At 47.9% G+C, this 18,025-nt stretch overlaps 1 protein-coding gene across 1 annotated transcript; it reads right to left on the bottom strand.

The window, feature by feature from the left end:
- Positions 1–12,823: 12,823 nt before the first annotated feature.
- On the bottom strand, positions 12,824–17,664 carry LOC144105361 (TNF receptor-associated factor 6-like). The gene is made up of 2 exons (XM_077638502.1): positions 17,357–17,664; positions 12,824–13,982 (listed from the first exon to the last, which is right to left on the bottom strand). Exons 1-2 carry the CDS (start codon positions 17,624–17,626, stop codon positions 12,843–12,845), a joined length of 1,410 nt encoding a protein of 469 aa, XP_077494628.1. The 5' UTR covers positions 17,627–17,664; the 3' UTR covers positions 12,824–12,842.
- Between the last annotated feature and the right edge of the window lie 361 nt (positions 17,665–18,025).

The raw sequence follows: 18,025 nt of genomic DNA, 5'->3' as shown, positions 1-18,025 counted from the left end.
CCACTGCCCTCTTCTTCGTCTTCATAACAATAATATGGGGATTTAAGTCCCAAAGCAAATCAGCCTATGAGGGACGCCATAGTGAAGGGACTCGCGGGTAATCTTTACCGACTCGCGGGGGGCCTGCAGGAACATCGAAAGGGGCTTTATTCCCTATTTGGCATACCGATTTCTTCAACATATATAGTAAATATCTCGGGGCTCCCGCGTCCCGCACAATAGTATGAACTCCCGCGCACACGGGTCTCGAGGGCAACGAAGCGGCCGACGCCGCTGCCCGCGCGCTCACTGTCCGGGCATCACCCTCGCCTCCCACCAATGCGGACTCCGACCCTAATCCGGCTTTTACCTTCAAGGAAATCACCAATTCGGCCGCGCAATCTTTCCTAAGCCCTGCAAGGGCCTCACGAAGGCGGAGGAACACTTACTCCTTCGCCATTATACTAAAACACTTCTGTGCCCGGCAGTCATCAAACATTTCGACCCTGCGTGCACAGACGATTGCCTGCACTGCAGGGAAAAGCCTTCGGACATCTACCACATGGTGTGGGCATGCCAATCAACTCCGCATCTTCCCCCTGTCTGCAACCCTACCTGGGAGGACTGGGAGGCGGCCCTGCTCGGCTGCTCTGACCTGGTGAGCCAAAAGGCCCTGGTCGAGCTCTCCCGAGCAGTAGCTACCGCCAATGGGCTGCTGTAAAGAGCAGCCCACCTAGCATTTATAAGGAACGGACCCTTAAGGACCTCTCCACTAGCTCCCTGTATATATTTTGAAAATAAAGTTTTTCAGTCACAGTGAAGGGCACCGGAAATTTCGACCACCTGGGGCTCTTTAACCTCACTCACTTCGCACAATACACGGGCCTCTTATTTTGCCTCCATCGAAATTCGACCGCCGCGGCCGGGATCGAACCCGCGTCTTTTGGGTGACAGGTTCGATCCGGGCCACGGCGGTCGATTGCTGGTAGGAGCGCTGCTTCTTTGTAGGCAGCGCTCCTACGAATGGTAATAGGTTCTTAAACCTGCCGCATCCAATATTGAAATGCTTCCATATCAAGTTACATTTCTTGAGCGGCTTCGTAATAAGTGCTCACGTTTGCATCCGCCAGTGATTGTAGAAACAATAGCGGTGGTCGCGCCGCTAAGAATATGGTTACACTTGATTAAGTATACACTTCATTCGTGACAATAAATTAATTATCACCGAAAAATATTAAAATTATTATAATAACGCCTTATTCAAAAATTACCAATACAGAACTTCCACGAAGAAGCCCAAAGTATTTTTAAAAAGTCTTCAAAAATTTTTGCAGTATGAACAATAGCACTACATCGACTACGGCTCATGACAAGTTTATCAGGAAAGAGTTACACGCGCATCAACAAAAGACCTGAAGCAAAGCAGCGAACACTGGCACAAAAGGAGAGACAGACGAGGAAATATTAAGTGCCCTCAAGGAAAGGCATTTAGTGGCGTTTTAGGATGACTGAAGGGGTGCTGACGCATGTTTCAGCTGACGTTACGATGTAATACGCTTCCTTTAACTGCCGAGTAAAGATCCCCAGGGCGCCGAAATTACTCTAGTGCCCTCCACTACGGCTCCAAATTCTTCCTTTGTTCTCTCAGTCCCGCCTTGATCCCTCTCCTTACGGCCCGCTTCGGGTGTCCATCGAGATAAGTGAGACAGGTACTGTGTCATTTCCTTTCCTCAATATCAATCTTCCAAAACCAGTATTCATAATTAACCTCGACATCGTCACCATACTAAATATTCATGCTTATAGGCTGTTGCGCTTGTGTAAAGTTGAGCAAAGCCGGCATATCGATAAAATTTCCTCTCTGGCTCTTCTTCATAAGTCTCATTCTCCCCATTCGCACCGTCACAAACTTCAATGGGTTTAACATTTTACAAGAACGAACTACGGCAGTCGAAGGGTTAGTTATCAACTGCCATTTTTTACTAAACGAGTTAAGTGACCTAGCGTTAGCATCTCTGAAATTACTGTCTGCTCTCTGCGAAGTATCATTTTCATTTCACTTCTTACTAATACACCAACTGATGATGTGCGAAGTGCTTTCCACCCTTACCTATTGAGAGCGAGCGTTGTTGGGCTTGTCGGTCAGTATAAGATGAATAAAAGGGGGTACTGCGTTTAAAGAGACACGGACAAGAAGGGTACACAACAAGAGCAAACTCGCGGCTACCTTTATTTGAAAAAATTGGTGGTGGTTCAGCTCTGGTTAAACTTGGAGTGACGCGATAGCTACAACTGGCCGAGTGGAATTTGCTCAGTTGAATTGCAAAGTCAATCTTTCGCCGCGCCGTTTTGCTGGGCGTTCCTTCATCTTCGTCCCACTTGACACGGCGCATGCGCACGGCTGTGCAGCTCGGTTTCGCCGGCGCAGCTGCTCCGCAGCAGGTGGCTGGTCACGTGACCAACCACGTGACGAGCCACGTGATCAGCCACGGCGCCGCGCCGCCGGCAGCTGTTCCGCACTACGTGACCAACCACGTAACAGCGTGGCGGCGTGGCCACAGGGTGGGAGCGCCGCTACGCTGAAGGCTCGAAATGCGACCGTAATGTAGCTCTCGCTACAAAAACGACGCACATTTTATAGCTTCGAACTCATATCACACAGTATGCGTAATCCAAAAACCTGCCTTCATTCTGATACAGTTTGATTGTTGGCTCCCTTATGTAATCTTTACCCTTCTTACTTATACAGAACGCCTCGGCCAACTCACGTGCCACATTGGTCATGGCTGCTCTTCAAAACTTTGGTGTCTGGCAGCAAAGGCAGGCATGGTATATCCCGCGTAGCATCCGGGCATCCGCCAGAGTGCAAGGGTAAATTCGACCCCGTTCCGGATTTCAACGAAAGCTGGTGTTCTTTTAGGCGATCATTCCAACGTCGTCCTGTCTGACCGATGTATCCCCTGCCAACGGCGGGAGGGATCTCGTACACAACACCTGTCGGGCATCTGACGACACGAACGCCATGACCCGAAGGCACAATGAGGCCAACTTGCACGGGCGGAAAAACGACCGGCACACCGCAGCGTTTTTCTCGTCCGTGTATTTTTGTGGGCAGTTGCTCCTAATAGACAGTTTTAGCTGTGCGTACGCAAGTGCTTGCGTACGCAAAGCGCTACGGCGCTGCGTACGCCCGGGATACATGGAGCGTTTTTTCCGACGATGTTCGCGCGGCAGAAAACGTCGCGGCGGCGCGACGCCCGGCCGGAGATACATGGAGCGAAAAAGCGGCAGCCCGCCGCCGCGTATCTCTCAGCGCGGAAGCAATATGATCAACAAGTGGCAAATACCATTGAGCGAGGAGCTCTTTGAGAGCAGCGACGCTGACTCCTTATTCAGAATAACGAAATTGTTCATTTAGACACCACTGTACTGATTGCAGCACGCGTGCATAGATATATTCAAGGTTTTGCGCGCTCGAATGCATGCGGTCGCGTACCTTTCGATGCCCGGTCAGCCGTGGCTACCATCGGCTGCGGTTTTCTTCGGCACCTTCGCTTCAGGGAGGAAAAGCGGGCATTTCGATCCAAGATTCGGTCCTGTTCTCCAAAAAAAGTGACATTTCATGTCTCGTGAAGCGTTTATTTTCACGATAACAACATTTTCGTGCAATAAACACAGCAGAGCTCGTCGGCCATGGCGGCCATGTTGGCGGCGGCGGCGGCGGAGGCGGCCAAACCGGAAGAGCGGGCTTTCTGCGCTGCTATTGGCTTGCTCCGGCTGCCGCTTCCGGTCTCGCCGGACGCCGCGCGTCAATATCTGGCGGGGCCAGATCGGCGGCGGCGGGCGTTTTTTTCGAGACCGGGCGTCAAATGCGCGCCGTCGGGCGAAAATCGCCCAAAAAACGCTCCATGTATCCAGGGCTTTACGCTGTCCGCTCCGAAGTATAGTTTTAACTGACCGTGCCGTAGCGTCCCTCAGGCGCACGTGGCGCCATCTAGTGACAAGAAGTCAAACCACATCAACGCTCGGTTGAAGAAAATTTCATCCGTGATTACTGATAACTACTGTGAGTGCATTGGGAGCCTTTTTTGTTCCAAGAAGAAAAACTATGCAAACCGAAGAAAATGCAAGATCTGGCTAAAAGTTAGAAAACTGCTTCGCCAGGTGTCGTTGCTACGAGGAAAACACACTGAATATAGTTAGGCCTAGGAGCTTGAAGATCGCCAAATTATCTGAAAAACAGGGGCTAGTTATCGCTTATACCGCTGCGTGTGGGCAAGATTAGGCGAAATAAAAGCGAACCGCTACCATTTGAGACAGCTATTGCGTCGGAGAATACAGCGGCGACATGTATTTATTCCGAAGCGGGCAAGCAGGGCGCCGCCATCTTGTCAAAGTTAGCGTACGCAAGCCACGCATGCGCCGCAACGCAAACTCCGCTGGCTAGCGTACGCAAGGCTACCGTACGCAAGACGCAAGGCTTGCGCTTGCGTTCTGCGCATGCGCACTACCGTCCCCGCAAACTCCTCGCGTACGCTAACTCTTTGCGTACGCACAGCTAAAACTGTTTACATTATTTCTTGGTTGATGCTTTGCAGCTTATTGTATTTCTCATTGCTTATAATTACTTGTAACTTTCTCCCCTCAAACTATTATATTTATTTTCCTGATTGTATTGTTGTATGTCGTGTAATGCGTTTCTCGTCCCCTGCCAGTGCCGTCTTAACAGGCGATGAGAACTTCGCAAAGCGGATTGCCACTTTTCTTCCCACGTCTTCCATCAAATTGTGTCCGATGGAAATAAACCTATTACTTTTATAGCATGCGCAGGAGAAGGCTCACTACAGTTCACTGGAAAAGATCGGTGCCCTGCAGTAGACGCAGTTAGGATGATGATGATGATGATGATGAAGACGGCGGTGTAGCGGATGAGTAAGTCTGAAGAGCTAACTTTAAACAAGTTTTTCAGAAAGTTTCTCTACGACTACTCCTTTGTCATAGCAACCTCGCCGTTTGCGATCCGCGGTGCGATGTACTTGTTGACTTGCGAAAGCTACATTCTGATTGCCAGAAGAGCGTCCGGCAGCGGTGATCTCAGGAGCAATAAAAGACAAACACTGGTGACTAAGTACAAATTTTTATTCGTGACATTACATTGATTGCCCATCCAGATAATTGAAGATATGGCAATAGAAGCATTGCATTGATCAGTTAGCGAAACAGAACTTCCAGAAACGGGAATGAGATGTGAATAAATGTGAAAGAGACTTACAAACTTTTTTCACTTTCAACTGCATTGAATCGGCAGAGGTTCCTTCCAAGAACTCCCGCGCCTAAAAAAATTTTTTTCGTCCTTGTGCCAATTATGGAAGAAGCTCGAACATAACACGCATCAGATCATTTTCCGCGTAGCCGTCTGTGGTAAGAGTTTCGATGTTTATTGAGTCCTCAATAAAGAAGCAACCAGCGTTACTGCATGCTGTTGGCCTTTGATTGTACACACTATACCTATCACCGCTGACCTGAATAACGCGGTCTTTCCCTCCTTTCGGATGCATCATTTCTAGCTTGATCCTGTGCTGGAATGGCCACTGCAGGACGTCGTCCACATTGCCCTTGTAGAGGCGCAGCCACGCGTACAGTTGTAGGCAATAGCCGCGTTTCTGGAGGTGAACGCCAGGGGACAAGATTGGCTCGTCCTCATACCGAGCCCAGCCAGTCAACATGGCGGCGTGCTGGAGGGACAGGACATCTTTTACAGAAAACACGCACAGCGTCTTGTCTTGTTCAGTGTTTCCCGGAATGGATTTCAAGTCGTCCTGCACCTTGTGAATAAATTCATTATTTCTGCACACTGCAACATTTACTGCTTCAATGGCACTTGCACACTCTGACAACTTGTATATAGTTTTCCTCACTGCATCACCCATTTCGTCCTTCAGAATTTCCTCCAATCTGTTTACGCTTTCCGCAGGACTAAGTGCTTCAAGCTTTCTGAGCAAAACACCTTTTAGTTCCTCGTTAAAGGCGCTAAATTTAGACACGATTCGTGTGAAACTGTCATGGCGTTCCCCAACCTCAGGCGTAGGTTCGTGTAGTTGAGTTTCTTTGAAGCTATTCATGGCGTGGGAAATCTCGTTCAGTGTGTCCCCATGTCCGCCAATCTGAGAAATTATCTGCTTGAGAAACTCCTTGACTTCTGCAACCTCTGCTTCAAATGTGCCCTTCAGAGAAGAATCAAAACATGCGGCGTTCTTGTAATCTGAGTGTCCTTTGCAGTCTGATTTGCCAGCCATTGCCGAGTTGCAATACCAGTCTTTCAGGTGCGGGACCACATTGCAACAGGGAATGGTGGCAGAGCACTTGGGACAGCGAACAGTGTGGTGTCCACAATCGTGGTGGAAATGTTGGGCGATCCGCGAAGCAGGTGCCACATAGTCGCAGCCTGTTCCTTGGTTCCAGCACTTGGCCTGCAAAGCTAATTCAGCCCGTTGGATTTAATACCCGCCACATACAGATTGCTTTGTTTTACACTTTACACACTTCTTAAAAATGGGCTTTTTGAATTACAAGGGCGCTTTTTTGGCCTAGCATTGTCAGCAGTGTAGTAATTCTGAATACGGCTAAGATGTGCTAGCTAGCAGGCTGTTTAACTAATATACAGAATGATTAACTTTCTTACTATTACTGTTAGGCTACTTAGTCATTAAGAGGCGTGTAGCCGACCATAATTAGTATTCACATCGATCTTCAGAATTTCGAAACTGTGCTTTCGAGAAGTGGGGATCACATGAGCTCCTCGCACAGGGGCGTCCTTGTAATATCGTTAGACAAGAAACCCAGTGCCTAATCCTTAGTTCCTTGCAGCGCTAAGGAAGGCAGGGACGCCGCGGTTGTTGAGTGGTTATGATGCTTGGCTGCTGACCCAAAGGACTTGGGTTGGATCCCGGAAACGGCAGTCGGATTTCGATGGAGGCGAGATTCTAGAGGCCCGTGTACTGCGCGATGACAGTGGACGTTAAAGAACCCCTAGGTGGTCGAAATTTGACTGCGGCGTCCATCATATCCTGAGTCGCTGAGAGCAAAGCTGCTCAGCCAATAAAGAGAAGGCATTAAATGTGTTCCTCTGTGAACTGTCATCTGTTCGCGGCGTACGAAGATATTAGAAAAAAGCTTAAGTCACGCTCTGTAGATATCATAAACGTATGCCCGTTTACGTATTCTAAACGCTAGAATTTTGCGCGATGTTGCACCATTTGTCACATTCGTATATTTAGTTAAGCGTATTCAAACGGAGGCGAAACGATAATCTCAGGCTAGTGGCCCCATCTGGTTATTAAACAGTCATTACCGGGACTAACATACGCGGATGATATTGTGCTAATGCCTGACAAGAAGGAAGATTTGCAGAAGTTGATAGATATATGTGGTACAGAGGGAGATAGATTAGATTTCAAGTTTGGTAAGGAAAATTCTGCAGTCATGATATGTAATGATAACGGCGCCGAGAATGGAATACAGGAGTTCACGCTAGAAGTTGTGGATGAGCACAAGTATCTTGGAGTGTGGATAAATAACAGTGCTGAGTATCTGACCGAGCATGAGATATATGTAATGAATAGAGCTAGTAGGAATGCAGCTGTCATGAAAAATAGAGCACTGTGGAATTACAATAGGTATGAAGTGGTAAGAGGGATCTGGAAAGGGGTGATGTTTTCTAGCCTGACTTTCGGTAATGCGGTCCTGTGCATGAGACCAGATCTTCAAGCAAGGTTAGACATTAAACAACGTGGCGTAGGGAGGCTAGCTTTGGGAGCACATGGCAATGCACCAAATCATGGGGCGCAGGGTGATATGGGATGGGCGTCGTTCGAGAGCAGAGAGGCTAGCAGTAAGATAGCATTTGAGGAACGATTGAGAAAAATGGAGGGAAAACAGTGGGCTAGGAATGTGTTCAGATACCTGTATATAAAGAATGTTGACACAAAATGGAGAAAGCGAACTAGAAAATTGACAAGCAAATATCTGGACAGCAGTAGGGGGGAAAATCAGCAATTTTCGGTTAAGAAAAATGTTAAACAAACAGAGAGAGCTCTGTGGAAAACAGGGCTGCTGACGAAACTGGGAACATGCAGGATCTTTAAGCAGGAAATTGCCAAAGAAAATTTCTATGATAATTATAGAGGAAGCTCTTTGTTGTTTCAGGCCAGGACTGGAGTCTTGCGGACTAAGACATATAGAGTCAGGTACCAGGAGATAGACACGTTGTGCGTTGAGTGCGGAGAGGAGGAGGAAACGGCTGAACAGTTGATACTTTTCTGTAAAGGGCTTCACCCTACAGTTGAAAGCAGCGGGGCTGATTTACCCAAGGCATTGGGGTTTAAGGACAGTGAAGGGAAAGTAGATTTTAAGCGGCTAGAAGGAACCAAGCGAAAGTTATCTGATTGGTGGCTAAAATCGAGACCAGAGTAAAATTTTATAAGTCATGGCTAGGTGGCATGAGCCACCGCCCGATGTAAAGGGTTCCGCCTTATCCGTCCGTCCGTCCGTCCATCCGTCTATCCATCCAATATGAACCATTTTTTCTCAACAAACCGACGCTGCTCTCAGGACTAGAAGCGGCAGAATCGTCGATCTAAAAAAAAGCGAATTTTTCGCAGGTATGTTTTGTTATAGGCGATAAGAGACGAAGCGAAAGCCCAGTGGCCCATTTACGGCCAGTGAACGTGCTTAAAATGTCAGTAACAACGACGAAATCAGTCCGAGGCGAGGGGTCCTGCTCCGTAGGAGGCCGCAATTTTGGAAACGATGTTTGAACATACGCAAGGGTCGCACACGATAAACTCGAGAAATTGCGCATGTAACGCCAGCGTACGTTAAGGCACGGTATGAAACTGTTTGGCTCATGCCCAGTTTAAACGAAACTATCTCATAAAGCCATATGCCTATTTCATGCTGGCACTACATTCTGCAGCGTCGGAACGTCGCCTGTGCACTCCTAGCAGCTTTGGTTGCGCTGCAAGAATCTACCGACAGATGGAGCAGGCATTCCGTTCTCGCTCACCTCTCTCCTCAGAACGTCGTCTGCGCGGAACTCCCTCCAGTCGACGTCTTCGTCCTGGCACTCGTAGCCGTCCAGCGGACATACGTGTAACGCTTCTTCAGCGCACTGCCCGTAGCACGACTCGCAAAGCGCGTGGGCGCAAGGAAGCAGAGCTGTCTTCGGGCGCACCAGTCCACAGGCACTGCAAACCCTGTTCGGTGGAAGAGGCGTGAGGAAGTACAGGTTCCTCCAGTCGAGCTCGGTGGAAAATCCAACAAGCGTGTACTCCATGATTCGGGGAAGCGTCCTGCAACACCAACGCCCGCTTGTTTTGAATATGAAGGACTGCAGCATACGCCTGTCAAAGCGCGCTATTATCTCTTCTATATTCCGCCCCTTCTCAAGTCGACAATCGGAGAGATAACCGCTGCCTCTCGGACGTCGCATGGCTCAGCGCGTGGCGGCTTAGGCGCCAATAATCAGTTCAGCTGCGTCTCACGGCTGTTTACTTTTTACATGGGAGCGTTAGTGCTATCATGCCAGAAAAAATTGTTAGACGTCAGCGTTCGCCACCGTTCGCAGCCGGAGCCACCTTGATCACACTAGTGGGTCACCTAGGTCCCGTGACCCTGTAGCGTCGTCACAACCTGCCCGCCAGATCTTGAACAAAGTGACACGTTTGCAGTCGGGTGTTAAATAAATGATTAGTCGCGATAAATTGCTCGGGCAGAGCAACCTGGTTCGTGCAAGCCCCACCGGTGGCTGCATCTGCTATTGCAGGGCAGCACTGCGCCAGGAGTGGTATGAGGACTTCCAACCGATCCTTGAGTCTAAAGTCAAATATTTCGAGTTCGGAATGTTTGAGCACTAACCCATTAACACTATCGCGTTGTACCCTTAAGGCGGAACTTGTGTGCTTCTTACTATTGTTTTTGTTTATTTCAGAAGGGCGTGCGTTCGAATCTGCATTGTTCCACATATTTAAAGGCGCAGTACCTTAACTTGCGTATAGCCACCGCTGTGGCTCTGTGGTTATGGGACTCGGCTGCTGACCCTAAAGACGCGGGCTCAATCCCAGCTGCTGCTGTCGAATTTCGATGAAGGCGATATTCTAGAGGCCTGTGTACTGCGCGATGTTAAAGCACGTTAAAGAACCCAAGGTGGTCGAAATTATTCCGGAGACCTCCGCTACGGCGTCCCTCATTGCCTGAGTCGCTTTGGGACGCTAAACCCCAGAAGCCAGAAAGCAAACCTCACTTCAATCTAGGCAGTACCACTGGGAAGCAAGCACATTCGTTTCAATCGGTTCTGCGACGTAACAAAATACAGCTCTGTTGTTCAACGAGTCACATAGCAGAAGTTATCTAATTTCTGAAAATGAATTAATCGCGTTTTAAAAGCGCTAGCTGCTGTGGTTGTCGGCGTTCTTTATCAGGAGCTGCATTTAGCACATGGAGCGGATTAACGTCGGCGGATTAGATTAAAAAGCGTGCAAGAAGAAGGTGGGCGCAGCCTGCGCAGGAGAAGGCTATTTGAAAATCAGGTGAGAGCCTGCAGTACACGTAGTTAAGATGATTATGACGTCGATGATGTAGCCTGCCCTTTAGGCCTAAGAAGCGATTTCGAGTACCTAAGATTTTCAGATAGTGTTTATCTTGCACGACTACTGCGTTTGGATAGAAACGGCGGTGTACACGATGTACTCCGTCTACAATCCCAATTCAGACGGCGAGAGGGCCATCTCACAGCTTGCTTTATTTGATCAGAGCCCAAAAGGTTGGAGAAAAAAAACGTAGATATCACCAGCAAAAAATATTGCTGCACCCGTGACAAAGATTTTTTTCCTTGACGATACATTTATTGTCTTCCCAAAACTTTGAAACTATGGCAATCGAAGATTTTTTCTCAAAAATTAGCTGTACAGTCAGACCTAAGTAGTGATGAATGAGGAAGTTAACGCGAGTAATTATCAAAGGGTCTTCTAAAATTCCGAAAGAGCTAGCAAAAGCACGGAATTGATAGCTGCTTAAAGCTGATTCAGAAGACTGATCGTCGGTCCGCGGCCTGCGCATCGCGTGCTCACAAGTCACAACAAACTGTCCGACACTGGCAAGTGGTCATGGTAGACCAAAAAGCAGACGGTGCACTGGGCACACCGAAATTGCTAGACTACTTTAAAGTGACTGGCAAAGCTGGGAAACATGAAAGAGGAAGAGACGGTCAGTCCTAGCGACACCGTCTCTCTTCCTTCCCCCTTCACCCCTCCTCATTCCTAGCCAACTCAAGAAGAATCGGCAACTGTCCCCCTAAAAGATTCCTTCCAGCCAATGGAGTCTATTGACTTGTTCTCTTGGTGCGAAAAAATGGAAGATGGCGCTAAATCTCTCCAAATGTAATCTCATCCGGTTTAAGAAAAAGGGAAAAAATTTGCGAACAGGCTATTTTCTTGGCAGCTCAGAAATATTAACTGTTTCAACTTATAAGTACTTGGGAGTCTTTTTCTCGACTGACCTCTCTTGGAATACACATGCCAATTATATATCGGCTATAGTCAGCCGCACATAAAACTTCCCCCGACGGTACTTTAGGAATGCGCCGATTCCACTCAAGGAGCCGTTATGGCGTCCAACGTACGCCCTGCACTTGAATACTTTTGCACCGCTCGGAACCCGCATACAAAACAGAATATTGAGGAACTGGAGCGTGTCCAAAAAGGGCTGCTAGGTTTGTCTTTGGCGATTTTAAGTTCGAAAAAAGCTCTTCTTGTTTGCGAGACAAGTTGGGGTGGCCGTCACTTAAGAAAAGTGAAAATATTTGAAACTCTCCTTTTATAATGTGCTTGATGGCAAAACTGGTATTTCAAAAGAGAAATACACACATGAGCCAAATTAAATTTCTGCCCGCACCGACGAACCACTAAAAGGGGGCGAGTACAGTTCCCAACTTAACAAATTAAAATATAGTTTTTTTTTTCCCACGAACAATACATGATCGGAACAGTCTGCCTGCACAAACTGCTGCTTCCCCTCCCACATGTTTTTAAAACGCTTTACAAAACCACCTGTTAATATGATTGTGTTAAGTTAAAATGACTGTTAGTATCACTATTAATATCAGTGTAGCAATATTTATTATCCTAGTGCATTTTATTCTAGATTTGTTGCTAAAACAGGGCTGTATCTTGAATGTCTTTTTCTCCGCGTCTGTCGCGGGCGTGTTTGTATTTCTGAAACGTTTTTTTTTCATTATTGCTTTTCCTCCCATAATCCATGGGTTTTCTCAGTATGTTGCATCATTTGCCTCAATTACTGTATTTCATCTGTTGCTTTTATGATTTTCCCCCCTGCAACAATGCCCCAATAGGGGCGCTGTAGTTATTCTTTAAAAATAAATAAATAAATTCTCTTCCTTGAACGGTTCTCTCCCTCTCCCCTTTAAACGGTCCCCTTGGGCAAGCTAGCATGAAATCGCAGGGCGTGGCAGATGACGGCAATAACTAGGGCTTAATAGGATCAACTGCTGGGTCATGGAAATTGGTCAGAGTGAAAGAGACATTTAAGGCAGCCGAAACGTTGGAAAGAGTAGGCTGATTGCGAGGCCTAATGCCCACAGATTAGCGGCCCCTCACTAAATCTCACTAAGAAAAAGCACTTGGCATTTCTCGCTTGACTACACCGCGGGCCGACAGTGAGCCTCGCATATTAGTGACGTGTGAACACTTGATGTGCGCGCCGCGGAGTGGCCGCGGACTGAGGGTCAGGCGTATGAATCGGCCTTTAGGAATCGTTGCCAACCCGTTCCCCAGATGAATGAAAAGTTTTCACTTTATTGCAGTTCGCGGAAGCAGCTCCAACATAACACGCAGCTCATCATTTTGCACGTAGCCGCCTGTGATCAAACCTCCGATGTCGACCGAGGTCGCAGTGAAGTAGCCAGCTGGGTTACTGCATGCTGTTGGCCTTTGAAGGAACTTAGAAGACGGGTCACCACTGGCCTCAATCACGAGGTCGGATGTTCCTATCGGATGCACCACGCCAAGCTTGATCCTGTGCTGGAATGGCCACTGCAGAACGTCGTCCATGTTGCCCTTATACAGGCGCAGCCGTGCGTGCAGTTTTAGGCATCCGCCGTAGTTTATGAAGGTAACGCCAGGTGACAAGTGGTAGCCACGCAGGTAGACCAGCTCACACTCATACCAAGCCCTGCCGGTTTTCATCGCTGCCTGCTGGAGCGACTTGACATCTTTTACAGAAAACACGCAAAGCGTCTTGCCTAGTTCACTGTTTCGCGGAATGCTCTTCATGTGGTCGTCTACCTTCTGAATAAATTCATTCTTTTCTTGCACTGCAGCTTTCACTGCTTCGATGGCACTTGCGCACTCTGACAACTTGTCTACGGTTTTCCTCGCCGCATTACCCATTTCGTCCTTCAGAATTTCCTCTAATCTGTTTATGCTTTCGGAAGGATTAAGTGCATCAAGCTTTCTGAGCAAAACGCCTTTTAGTACCTCGTTAGAGGCGCTCACTTCAGACGTGATTATTTTGAAATTGTCATGGCGTTCTGCAGCTTCGGTCGTAGCATTGTGCTGCTGAGTTTCCTTGAGGCTGTTTATCGCATGGGAGATCTCGTTCAGTCTGTCCCCGTGAGCTTGAATGTCACCAACTATTTGCCCGATAAATTGCTTGACTTCGCGGGCCTCTTTTTTAAATGTTTCCTTCAAAGCAGAGTCAAAAGCAGTGACGCTCCTGCATCCTGCTTGTCCATCGCCGTCCGATGCGGGAGGCGTTACCGAGTTGCAAAATGCATGTTTCAGGTGGAGGATCAGGCTGCAACATGGAACGGTGGCGGAACACTTTGGACAATGAACAGAGTGGTGTCCACAATCGCGATGGAAATGTTCGGCAATCCACGAAGCGGGAGCCACATACTGGCAACCTGTTCCTTGGTTCCAGCATTTCACCTGCAAAGATAATGCAAGCAATTACATTTAGAGTACATCATATATAAGTCTAAACTGAGTGGCAGACTTTGCCTTTAAGTTCAGATTCTGTCACTCTATGAAATGCAACCGTTTTTTTTAATTCCCTGAAGGTAGAAGGTTTTTATACCGCTTCAACTCATTGTTAAAACGAAAAAGATTGGAATAGGAGTTCTTTGCAAATCGAGACTCATTTGCATATGTTAATTTTTAACGAAGACTTTCACGTTGTTCTACTGGCATGTGTGCAATAGCAACAACAAAAAACAATAAGTTTCTGTAGTTTTAAACAATGCAATCACTGGAAAATTTTCTCTAATGCCGGCTCCAACCATGAGACTGATAACAATGCGGGCGTGACATAATAAAAAAAAAAAAACTTCTGACTCGGTGCTTTTCTGAGCGAACGAAATGCAGAGTCATTGACAAAACACCAGGCATTTTCTGAGCGCTTTAAACATACATTAAAAAATTATGTGCTTTAACACCTCCTTGACCGAAACATAGCCTATGAGAGACGTCGTAGTGGAATTAAGGCTCCGGAATAATTTAAACCAGCTGGGGTTATTCACCGTGGGCGGACATCCACAGCGCATAGACGTTTTTGCAAGTTCACCTCGATCGAAATACGACTGCTAGTTCAGGAATCGAAACGACGACCTTGACATTAGCTCAATGTCATTGCAGAAAAACCTACATGTCTTACAAAGCCATACATGCAAAGTCTTCCTGCTCAGAAACTTCGTTTAAGATGCTAGCGTCAATACTGTGTGTCATCGCAACCTTGTTAACTCCGATTCTAAGAATTCACATGAGGTTTTGTCAAGAAGCCGCCTTTAAGGCGTCCTTAAGTTACGTGCTGCAAATACAAACAGTACCTTATACCTAGGAATCATATATGATGCCAAGAACAAAATTGCATATTTAACCTCTTTTTAATGCCGGTCAGATCTTTTCTGAAAGGATACTGGTAGCATGCATGCTTTTAACTGGTAAGTAAAAAAGAACCCAGAACGCAAGCAACATCTTTCCATGTTCGGAAAAAGTAGCAAATTCGAGACAGCGCGGATTCACCGTTTACTTTGATTCACTAACTGCGATTAAAGGCATTCAAACAGGCAAGCTCCCATCTCACCATCGCGAAGAGCCGATGGACGCCCTGACTGAATGTTTTGCCACCCCGTTTGTATGTGATGGGCTCGTGGTCATGCCATGATTGCACGTAACTAGCAGAAATATTAGGTCACCCTCTAAACTTGACACCCAGCACATGTGTTCCACTGGCCGTGCCAGTCGTCCGGGCGGGAAGCCCCTCATTATCGGAAGGAAATCAACATGCAGTACAACAACCTACGCGAAAATAAACGAGTCCTTGCATCACCTCATGTATGATCTTCATTTCATCCATTAATCTACAACGCCAAATTCAGCTATCATCCTTCATACGTGGACCCGCCGCGGAGGCTCAGTGGTTAGGGCGCTCGACTACTGATCCGGAGTTTCCGGGTTCGAACCCGACCGCGGCGGCTGCGTTTTTATGGAGGAAAAACGCTAAGGCGGCCGTGTGCTGTGCGATGTCAGTGCACGTCAAAGATTCCCATGTGGTCGAAATTATTCCGGAGCCCTCCACTACGGCACCTCTTCTTCCTTTCTTCCTTCACTCCCTCCTTTATCTCTTCCCTTACTGCGCGGTTCAGGTGTCCAACGATATATGAGACAGATACTGCGCCATTTCCTTTCCCCAAAAACGAATTATATTATTATTATTATTATTATTATTATTATTATTATTATTATTATTATTATTATTATTATTATTATTCATACGTGGTTTAGGGCGTGCCTTTACCGTCATGGGGCTAAACCTTTATGTCCCAACTGCCAAGAGTAATACGCCAGCCTATCCCAGTGCATCTTTGAATGCACATCAACCATACTAGTGCTGTACTATCGCTTCGATGCCAACCGCGTCTGTCCCTTCGCAATGGAAGATATTTGGACGCCTTAGTTCAGTTAGTCGCCACGACGCTGCGCTAGCCGTACGGAGCGACTCAACAGCTACTCTAGGATCGGCGGTATGCACCGATATCACGAACGGAATGCGACTGGCTGGGGCTTATCAGTTCATCAGCGTTTTGTCGCAGAGCGCTACCAAGACGGTAATCTACTCCCCGGCCGAGAAGCAGGTGCGAAGGCTAGTCGACGAGGGAGGGTATGAAAGGACAGGAGATGGCCTAGATTGGTTGCGTCAGACCTACCTGGTTGGCTTTGAAAGAAATAGAGGAAATGCTAAATAAATATGCCCCGCTGCTTTGCACTGTAGGTTGAAGCCCTGTACAGAAAAGTGTCAAGTGTTAAGCCGTTTCCTCCTCCTCCTCTCCGCACGCAACGCACAACGTGTGTATCTCGTGGTACCTGACTCCTTTGGTAATGATAAGCTCAGCCCAGCGGCGCCATCTCGTCGTTAGAACAGGAACCATTTTTTAAACAAACCGACGTTCCTCTTAGGACTAGAAGCGGCAGAATTGTCACTCTAAATAAAAAATACAAAGTCTTTATCGCTGATATCGTTTGGTTTATGGGGTTTTAACATCCTAAAGCAACTCAGGCTATGAGGGACGCCGTAGTGGAGGACTCCGGAAATTTCGACCACCTAGGATTCTTTAACGTGCACTGATATCGCACAGTACACGGGCTTCTAGAATTTCGCCTCCATAGAAACTCAACCGCCGCGGCCGGGATCGAACCCGCGTCTTTCGGTTATCGCTTGCATGTTTAGATATTGGCGAGATGAGACGAATCGAAAGCCCAGTGACCTATTTACGGCCAGTGAACATACTTAAAATGTCAATAGCAACGACGAAATCAGTCCGAGGCGAGTTGTCCGGCTTCAAAGGAGACCGCCATTTTGGAAACGCTGTTTGAACGTATGCAAGAGTAGCGCACTCTAAATCTGGAGAAATTGATTACGTAACGCGAGCACACGCTAAGGCACGATATGAAAGTGTTTGGTGCATGTCCACTTTAAACCACGCTATCTCTTGCAGCCATATGCCTATACCGGCACTACATTCTGTACCGTCGGGACGTCGCCTGTGCTCTCATAGCGGTGGTGGTGGTAGTGGTTTTTTGTTAAAATTATAGTAAAAGGGAAGGAAAAGATTTTTGCTAGCCCTGGCATCTGCCATAGATATTGAAGCACCTGAGCAGGGGGAGCGGAAATAAAAGATAGCAGGCAGAATGGAGAAATGAAATGAGTTTAGGGGACAGGAAGAGAGGATAGGGGACTTATAGCGGCCTCGGTTGTTCTGCAAGGAACTACCGACAGATGGAGCAGACATTCACTACTCGCTCACCTCTCTCCGAAGAACGTCGTCTACGCGGAGCTCCCTCCACTCGACGTCTTCGTCCTGGCACTCGTAGCCGTCTAGCGGACAGACGTGCAGACCTGCTTCAGCGCACTGCCCGTAGCACGGCTCGCACAGCGCGTGGGCACATGGAAGCAGAGCTGTCTTCGGGCGCACCAGTCCACAGGCACTGCAAACCCTGTTGAGTGGAAGCGGCTTGAGGAAGTGCAGGGGCCTCCAGTCTAATGCCGCAGAGAACCCGACCAGCGTGTAGAGCATTTTTCAGGGAAGCGTCGATCAACGCCTACACCCGCTTGTCTTGAAACTGCAGGACTGCAGCATACGCCCGTCGAAGCGCGCTCTTATCTCCTCCATATTCCGCCCGTTGTCAAGGCGCCAATCGCAGAGATATCCCCTTCCTCTCGGTCGTCGCACGGCTCAGCGCGGGGTGGCCTAGGAGACAATAGTCAGTTCGTCTCACGGCTCTTTACTTGACGCGAGCGCGTTAGTGCCACAAGGTGGGAAAGATTGTCAGGCGTTATCTTTGGCGACCGTTTGCAGCCTGGCAGTCGGAGCCACCTAGGTCACGTGATCTTGTGGCGTCGTCACAACCTGCCCGTCAGACCTTGATCAAACTGACCACTGTGTCAGTCGGGTGTTAAATAAATGATCAGTCGC

Source organism: Amblyomma americanum, chromosome 9 (assembly GCF_052857255.1).
Source record: "Amblyomma americanum isolate KBUSLIRL-KWMA chromosome 9, ASM5285725v1, whole genome shotgun sequence".
In the NCBI taxonomy this organism is placed as follows: domain Eukaryota; kingdom Metazoa; phylum Arthropoda; class Arachnida; order Ixodida; family Ixodidae; genus Amblyomma; species Amblyomma americanum.
This window is presented reverse-complemented; position numbering and strand designations above follow the sequence as displayed.